General features: G+C 55.4%; 1 protein-coding gene across 3 annotated transcripts; it reads right to left on the bottom strand.

The window, feature by feature from the left end:
- Positions 1 to 1794: 1794 nt before the first annotated feature.
- C14H2orf49 (chromosome 14 C2orf49 homolog) lies at positions 1795 to 8498 on the bottom strand. Of its 3 annotated transcripts, none has more exons than XM_068135972.2 (5): positions 8369 to 8486; positions 4013 to 4203; positions 3529 to 3898; positions 2889 to 2966; positions 1795 to 2126 (listed from the first exon to the last, which is right to left on the bottom strand). In XM_068135972.2, exons 1-4 carry the CDS (start codon positions 8450 to 8452, stop codon positions 2907 to 2909), a joined length of 705 nt encoding a protein of 234 aa, XP_067992073.2. In that variant the 5' UTR covers positions 8453 to 8486; the 3' UTR covers positions 1795 to 2126; positions 2889 to 2906. The 3 variants fall into 3 exon arrangements, with proteins under 3 accessions (XP_067992073.2, XP_067992074.2, XP_067992072.2); XM_068135973.2 differs by having other exon boundaries at positions 1795 to 1991; XM_068135971.2 differs by having other exon boundaries at positions 1795 to 2966; positions 8369 to 8498.
- Positions 8499 to 8872: the final 374 nt, after the last annotated feature.

The raw sequence follows: 8872 nt of genomic DNA, 5'->3' as shown, positions 1-8872 counted from the left end.
GGTGGAGCTTTGAGGTTTTGTCTTCTCTGCAAGAACAAGAAGAAGAACAACAACAACAACAGCAGAGGGCACTCTATGACCAGCGTCTTGCGACGCGGCTAAAAAGACCCCTTTAGTTCCTGATGATTAGAAAAACCATCAGGAAGTACATACAGGTTGTACCTGATCAAATGCCCTGATTCTATATAGCTGTCAATGAAAAAAAGATTGCTGAAACAAGCAAAACTGGTAACACTAAAGAGGAAAGTCTCAAGTTTTGTTTCTTGTAAATAAAAGTTCAAATAAGAAAGCATCACAAAATGTAAAGCCCATCCACATCCGTTTTGTACTGAACAAACTTGACGAAAACAACAGCTAAAAAGAAACTAGAGAGGTTTCAGGGAACCTGAACTCAACTGGTCTATATCAATATGGTTAGAATATGCATAATAGAACCACAAACTATATAGTTTATATGTGCTAAAAATATATGACAAAAATTGCTTTTTCAATATGGCCGCCCTGCCGCACCCATTTTTGGGCATGCAGCGCCCAAATGCAATCCCAAACTAGTTTATGTCTTAAAGATGCTGCATAACAAGTTTCATCAAATTTAATCAATATTTGTGACTTTTAGAGCGTAGACGTCGAATTGTTTACAGACGACAGACAGACAGACAATGGATGACGGACACTGGGTGTCGACAAAAACTCACCTGGACATAGTCCAGTTGAGTTAAAAAGTAAAATTTAATAATGGATGACTTGTGTTATTCATATATTCTCATATTTAAATATATGTTTATAAATTTTTTTGTGACAAAATATGAAATGGTAAAAAGTTATAGCCTGGACACACCTATTGCAAAACCCCGTTAACGCTGCATGGACGGACGGGCTAATGACCAATCTAATTAAGTGGAGGAAGTAGTACCCATAAGACAATGCAGGTTGTCCACAACACTTCCCCAAATCGTCTCGGCCAATACAGCACGTGCAATCTGACATCGCTGTTTTCAGGTCAACAATCTTGGGTGCCATCTTATCTATTTGCTCTTCCAGGAAGCACCCCCACCCTCCCAGAAGTCACACAGATTAAGCTCCCAGATTGTTGGCGGCCAGGATTTTGGGTGACCCTGAATATTGAGCAGTTTTGTAAAGAACTATGTTTAACCCCTACCTAAGAATCCTCCAGGTCGTTATCTCTGACAAACGCGCCTCCATTGATAGGCGATAGCAATTTCTTCCAGGGATTGTCAATCCCCTTTGAGCACCATTTCATTTGGTAAGCGCACGTGCACGCACATACTCTGTACTATCACAACCAAATTTGTCTTAATGAACCGCTCAAGTAATCACCACACCACATTTTCCATAATGAACCACTCACCACATTTTCCATCTGATTGCACCTCCTGTAGACATTAACAAGTCCAAGTAAAGGCAGATTTCTTTTTATAATGATAGTCCGAGCTTTATTAATCGGCTTTCCAATTGTGCAAAACAGCCCCACGTAAAAATACTGTTTTGTCCACAAAACAATACTCAGCATTCAAAATGCAATTACCACTTCTGCTGAATGTTGCGAAAGAAAAGGGAGGCATGGGTGGGATGAGTTTCACATAATCAGTCCAGATAATGAGGCCTTTCAAAAGATTCCTGCAATAGAAAACCTCCGGGCTACTTCCGGCTTATTCCACAAACAGCACCACGTTCAGTTACAGGTTTACTTTTGGAACAGAAAGCATTATAAAGGTGAAAAACAAACACAACATACGATACATTAACAAGATGCATTGGGACATTGACGCAATATTCAGGGTTAGTATGCACAACTGTTTATTCGATTTCTCAATGGGTGGTTGTCCAAACAAGGCTCACTGACAATTTCGCAGATATCAGACATGATGACACACCGTTCCAGGATGCCCCAGAGCAGTTTGTTTGGGCTCAAGTTCTGGGGGAATGAGCCGGCCAATGCGGACTTAACGTTGTTGTTCTTGCACCGATTCCTAATAGACACAGTAGTGCGTTAGGGGTTTTGTGAAGACGCTCACCATAATATTCCATCAAAATGGGTATTGCAGCATCATCAAAAACGTCAAAATAAGACACCTTCATAAAGCACCTGCTGCTTGGTAAAGCACCTGGTTGGGGAAGGGGGGCGGGGAGGGCGATACGCACATGCAGGTTTGGGGGGTTCATTACAAGTGTGTGGGTTTGCAGTTCCAAAACTTTTAGCATTGTTGTTTTGATGTATCTGTAAGAAAAAGTAAAATAATGACGGCTTGGGGACAACCAGGGATCTGAAACGCACATTTTGCCGAAGCAGTCGCTTTGAAAGGTTCTCAACTTACTACCGAGCAGCACAAGTGCCACATAGCCCGACTATCAAATGTATGACTCTTTTATACATATTTACAAGATCGTTTACGATGCTTTGAAACAAACGAATAATGAGCATCAAAAGACAAGTGAAATAGAGAGGGAGTTGCGGGTTGCACGGAAATGGAAAAAACCAGAAATAATTAAAAAATGAAAACAATTTAAACAAGGGGTTAATTAAAAAAATATCTCGCTTAATAAATAAAAGATAAAAACCACAACTCTCCCTTGTCAAATTGACCTCTTCTTCATTATTGACAATGACAAGCCCGCTTTGCTGTTGTGCGAGTTCTGCTACACCCTGACCACACCTTCACCCTCCTTCTCCTCCTCCGCCACCATCATCATCCCCCTTCCCCTCCTCATTCTCATTCTCCTCCAATCGCTTCTCAAACAAAAATGTTATTCAAGAAGGTGAAAGCTAGTTGTGTGCTTTTGGTAAGTTAAAAGTATTGATTAGCCCAGCTGTGCACACTAGTTGCTTTTGCAACAGACTATACGTTAACAAATGCTGCCGAAACAACCTTTAGAGCAGAAAACCTTCATGGCCACTTAATCTTTTGTATCTTTTTCTTGGGTTCTGGACTCGTGTTGTCCATCATCTGCAAGACACAAACAAACAAAGCACTATAAAAGACAGAATCTCAACAATGGCCACCTATAATTCGGCGATAACTCACCGACTCTTAGCTCCAGCCTTAAAGTGTGGAGCTTGTGCCAACGGACGATGCAAATTCTGCAAAACTACGAGTCAATCAATTATCCACGGCTTTTGGAAACGATGCAACAGCAGCAAAATGTGCATCGACCCATCTGAAAACTGCCAGATTGGAGCTTCGAAAACAGGGCAACAGTGCATCAGAAAGTGCGCCATTTGTCGGATGGGTCGTTAATCCGGGGACCCGTGTGCCAGCATTGGTCGCACAGGCATGCGATGAGCTTTGCCTGCAGCCTGACGTGGTTTGTGTTGACTAGAATTCCAAGAGATACTTCACACTCGATCAGGACCATCTCCAGCTCTGGGAAACGAGCACTGGAGAAACGATTGGTATTCTTTCTCGATACTTAATTTCTGTCTGCACCAAGCTCTAATGTTACTCTAATCCAAATATAACGATGCCAAGAATACAAAAAGGTCAAACTATGCAAAACCGAGATCCTTACCTCTGAGCCTTTTTGGGAAGCAGCGGAGCTGATAGGAACTTTGGGAGATGAAATTCGCTTTATTGCGGTCACGACTGCTTTGGAAGGTGCACAAGGTGAGGCATCCTTGGCGTCTCCATTGCGGTTGGTGGAGGGCAGGGGTTGAGCTACGGGGGTCGATCCCGAGTTACTCAGCTTGATAACGGTGCGTGAAAGGTTTGTTACTGGAGGAGGTTTGAGCCTGTCAGTTACAGGCGGAGGGGACTTGATGGTCCCATTGTCTGCCGGTGTGGTTCGTATTGCGTCATTTCTCCGTAATTTAATACTTGTACATGTGATGGCTCCGTCAAAGATGATCGACGATCTCTTTCCACCGGGTTTTTCATTTGGTCTGATGGGAGTAAGCACGACACACACCGAAAGTAAACCACAATCAATAATTAATCATTATTAATGGTATCTGCACAATTGGCCTGCACAATGACCGACAAGGAGAGTACCCCACCTGGACTTTGTATCTGAGGCAGGAGCAGAGGCGCAAGGGGACACAGTCCTTAGACGCCTCTGCAGTACCCGCTGAGCCCAACGCATGTCGGAACAAAACTTGCGCTGAGGTCGAGGAACCACATGTTGGTAGTAGAGCTTGAGGAGGTCTTCGTGACACAAACTGTTCCCCTTTGCACTGACGACTCCACGCTGAGCAAACATTTTCAGACACAAGCACTTTAGGATAATAAAACCACCTCACAATTAAATAACGCAAAGAATGAAGTCCCTAACTTGACAGTAATCTTCGAAAAACAATAACACCGGATCTTTCATTCACTCTATACCTCTGAATGAGGTCAAAGTTCACATTAAACTTAGACTCCTCTTCTTCAGCTGGCAAACACTCTGTGACGTCACAGACGCTCGGGGAGGAGAGGGACACGAGGAGGGAGAGGGACGAGGGGAACGAGGGACGAGGGACGAGGCGGGAGGAGGGAGGGGACGAGGTGGGGAGGGGACGAGGTGGGGAGGGGACGAGGTGGGGAGGGGACGAGGGAGGCGGACGACGAGGAGGGAGGCGGACGACGAGGAGGGAGGCGGGACGACGAGGAGGGAGGCGGGACGACGAGGAGGGAGGCGGACGACGAGGAGGGAGGCGGACGACGAGGAGGGAGGCGGACGACGAGGAGGGAGGCGGACGACGAGGAGGGAGGCGGACGACGAGGAGGGAGGCGGACGACGAGGAGGGAGGCGGACGACGAGGAGGGAGGCGGACGACGAGGAGGGAGGCGGACGACGAGGAGGGAGGCGGACGACGAGGAGGGAGGCGGACGACGAGGAGGGAGGCGGACGACGAGGAGGGAGGCGGACGACGAGGAGGGAGGCGGACGACGAGGAGGGAGGCGGACGACGAGGAGGGAGGCGGACGACGAGGAGGGAGGCGGACGACGAGGAGGGAGGCGGACGAGGGGGGGAGGACGAGGGGGGGAGGAGGACGAGGCGGGGAGGAGGACGAGGGGGGGAGGAGGACGAGGGGGGCAGGAGGACGAGGGGGGGAGGAGGACGAGGGGGGAGGAGGACGAGGGGGGGAGGAGGACGAGGGGGGGAGGAGGACGAGGGGGGGAGGAGGACGAGGGGGGGAGGGGGACGAGGGGGGGAGGAGGGCGAGGGGGGAGGAGGACGAGGGGGGGAGGAGGACGAGGGGGGGAGGAGGACGAGGGGGGGAGGAGGACGAGGAGCGAGGAGGAGGAAGGAGGAGGCAGGAGGGAGGAGGGGAGGAGGAAGGAGGCGAACAAGGAGGGGGGGGACGAGGAGGGGAGGGGGACGAGGAGGGGGAGGGGGACGAGGAGGGGGAGGGGGACGAGGAGGGGGAGGGGGACGAGGAGGGGAGGGGGACGAGGAGGGGAGGGGACGAGGAGGGGAGGGGGACGAGGAGGGGAGGGGGACGAGGAGGGGAGGGGGACGAGGAGGGGAGGGGACGAGGAGGGGAGGGGGACGAGGAGGGGAGGGGGACGAGGAGGGGAGGGGGACGAGGAGGGGAGGGGGACGAGGAGGGGAGGGGGACGAGGAGGGGAGGGGACGAGGAGGGGAGGGGGACGAGGAGGGGAGGGGGACGAGGAGGGGAGGGGGACGAGGAGGGGAGGGGGACGAGGAGGGGAGGGGGACGAGGAGGGGCGGGGGACGAGGAGGGGAGGGGGACGAGGAGGGGAGGGGGACGAGGAGGGGAGGGGGACGAGGAGGGGAGGGGGACGAGGAGGGGAGGGGGACGAGGAGGGGAGGGGGACGAGGAGGGGAGGGGGACGAGGAGGGGCGGGGGACGAGGAGGGGCGGGGGACGAGGAGGGGCGGGGGACGAGGAGGGGCGGGGACGAGGAGGGGCGGGGGACGAGGAGGGGCGGGGGACGAGGAGGGGCGGGGGACGAGGAGGGGCGGGGGACGAGGAGGGGCGGGGGACGAGGAGGGGCGGGGGACGAGGAGGGGCGGGGGACGAGGAGGGGCGGGGGACGAGGAGGGGCGGGGGACGAGGAGGGGCGGGGGACGAGGAGGGGCGGGGGACGAGGAGGGGCGGGGGACGAGGAGGGGCGGGGGACGAGGAGGGGCGGGGGACGAGGAGGGGCGGGGGACGAGGAGGGGCGGGGGACGAGGAGGGGCGGGGGACGAGGAGAGAGGGGGCGAGGAGAGAGGGGGCGAGGAGAGAGGGGACGAGGAGAGAGGGGACGAGGAGAGAGGGGACGAGGAGAGAGGGGACGAGGAGAGAGGGGACGAGGAGAGAGGGGACGAGGAGAGAGGGGACGAGGAGAGAGGGGACGAGGAGAGAGGGGACGAGGAGAGAGGGGACGAGGAGAGAGGGGACGAGGAGAGAGGGGACGAGGAGAGAGGGGACGAGGAGAGAGGGGACGAGGAGAGAGGGGACGAGGAGAGAGGGGACGAGGAGAGAGGGGACGAGGAGAGAGGGGACGAGGCGAGAGGGGACGAGGAGAGAGGGGACGAGGAGAGAGGGGACGAGGAGAGAGGGGACGAGGAGAGAGGGGACGAGGAGAGAGCAGACGAGGAGAGAGGGGATGAGGAGGGGAGAGGGGATGAGGAGGAGGGGAGGGGGACGAGGAGGGGAGGGGGACGAGGAGGGGAGGGGGACGAGGAGGGGAGGGGGACGAGGAGGGGAGGGGGACGAGGAGGGGAGGGGGACGAGGAGGGGAGGGGGACGAGGAGGGGAGGGGACGAGGCGGGGAGGGGACGAGGAGGGGAGGGGACGAGGAGGGGAAGGGGACGAGGAGGGGAGGGGGACGAGGAGGGGAGGGGACGAGGAGGGGAGGGGGACGAGGAGGGGAGGGGGACGAGGAGGGGAGGGGACGAGGAGGGGAGGGGACGAGGAGGGCAGGGGACGAGGAGGGGAGGGGACGAGGAGGGGAGGGGACGAGGAGGAGAGGGGGACGAGGAGGGGAGGGGGACAAGGAGGAGAGGGGGACAAGGAGGAGAGGGGGACAAGGAGGAGAGGGGGACAAGGAGAGGGGGACAAGGAGGAGAGGAGGACAAGGGGGAGAGGGGACAAGGAGGAGAGGGGGACAAGGAGGAGAGGGGGACAAGGAGGAGAGGGGGACGAGCGAGATGGAGAGGGGGACGAGCGGGGAGGAGACGAGGGGTGAGGTGGACGAGGCGTGAGGAGGACGAGGCGTGAGGAAGACGAGGAGGGAGGTGGACGAGGAGGGAGGTGGACGAGGAGGGAGGTGACGAGTGAGGGAGGTGGAGGAGGAGGGAGGTGGACGAGGAGGGAGGTGGACGAGGAGGAAGGAGGAGGCAGGAGGGAGGAGGGGGAGGAGGCAGGAGGGAGGAGGAGGAGGAGGGAGGAGAACGAGGTGGGAGGAGAACGAGGTGGGAGAGGGACGAGGAGGGGAGGGGGACGAGCAGGGGAGGGGGACGAGCAGGGGAGGGGACGAGGAGGGGAGGGGGACGAGGAGTAAGGAGGGCAAGGAGGACGGGGGAGGGAGGAGGATGGGGGAGGGAGGAGGAGGGAGGGGGGAGGGGAGGGAGGGGGGAGGGGAACGAGGCGGGAGGGGCACGAGGCGGGAGGGGAACGAGGCAGGAGGGGAACGAGGCGGGAGGGCGGCGAGGACGAGGCGGGAGTGGGACGAGGCCGAGGCGGGAGTGGGACGAGGACGAGGACGAGGCGGGAGGGGACTAGGCGGGAGGGGGACGAGGCGGGAGGGGGGACGAGGCGGGAGGGGGGACGAGGCGGGAGGGGGACGAGGCGGGAGGGGGACGAGGCGGGAGGGGGACGAGGCGGGAGGGGGACGAGGCGGGAGGGGGGACGAGGCGGGAGGGGGACGAGGCGGGAGGGGGACGAGGCGGGAGGGGGACGAGGCGGGAGGGGGACGAGGCGGGAGGGGGACGAGGCGGGAGGGGGACGAGGCGGGAGGGGGACGAGGCGGGAGGGGGACGAGGCGGGAGGAGGACGGGACGAGGGGGGAGGAGGACGGGACGAGGGGGGAGGAGGGAGGAGCGGGGAGTTGCACTATCCCACCCAAAATGGAATGTTCGTTTTTCTCGCAATTTCCCGGACGTCACGTACGGGAAATTGCAATATGCAGTACGCACGTATATCGGTTTTGTTATACTTATAGAGAGATATCAAATAAAACTAAAATTCATTAAGAAATCAAAAATCTTACGTGATAATATTAAATAAATAAAGACTATAAAATAAAGCAATAAATGCTCAGCCAGATCATTTCAAGAGAAGATTCACTTCACATATCCGATTCCGAAGAACAAAGCAAGGCCAAGGCTGAGGTGAAATCGCAGGGCCCGACGACACGGATCGGCGCGAATGGCGAACAAGTCTATATCCTAAAAGGAGCACAAAGACTAAGAGGAACCTGTGTCAAAACCCGGGTCAAAGCGTCTTTGGTGAGGAGCTCAGGATGCAAGAGATCCAAAGCGCTCAACGATACGTCAGCCATGACACCTCCACAGGCAGGGAAAAGCGCTGTTGCCTCATTCATTCTTTTACTCATTCTTCACTCATTCTAGCAATGGATCGCTCAATAAAATGTATTACTCACTACAATACTTATTTTAATTATTTAATCCGTTCTCAGGATCCGTTGGACTGGTCTATCCGAGGAAGTAAAATAAAAATTTTTTGGTAAATCGTTCTTATGATTCATGACGTCACGAAAGGGGTGGTCGGCGTTCGGCCGTTCGATCAAGGGAGGTTAATTCGTGACGTCATTCAAAATGGCCCAATTCGTTCGTTGTTTAGAGGAAAAGTGCTCGGCCGCTGCTCTGGTTAGATTGTTGACATTGAGTGTTTGTAAAATTTGAAGAGGCAGCTCAGCTTGTCTGCATCTTTGTACACAAAATGTATTTACTAGTACCCG

Source organism: Myxine glutinosa, chromosome 14 (genome assembly GCF_964187855.1).
Source record: "Myxine glutinosa chromosome 14, kmMyxGlut1.1, whole genome shotgun sequence".
NCBI classification, from domain to species: Eukaryota; Metazoa; Chordata; class Myxini; order Myxiniformes; family Myxinidae; genus Myxine; species Myxine glutinosa.
Note: the sequence above shows the minus strand (reverse complement) of the source record. Positions and strands in the feature narration are given on the sequence as shown.

What these genes read in the sequence shown, in the direction of transcription:
- C14H2orf49 (XM_068135971.2), bottom strand. Translation starts at nt 8,494, where the DNA reads ATGAATGAGGCAACAGCGCTTTTCCCTGCCTGTGGAGGTGTCATGGCT. An exon ending in TGACCCGGGTTTTGACACAG is followed by an intron (nt 4,204 to 8,368) that starts GTTCCTCTTAGT and finishes ATGTTTGCTCAG; the next exon opens with CGTGGAGTCGTCAGTGCAAA. An exon ending in GCCTCAGATACAAAGTCCAG is followed by an intron (nt 3,899 to 4,012) that starts GTGGGGTACTCT and finishes TACTCCCATCAG; the next exon opens with ACCAAATGAAAAACCCGGTG.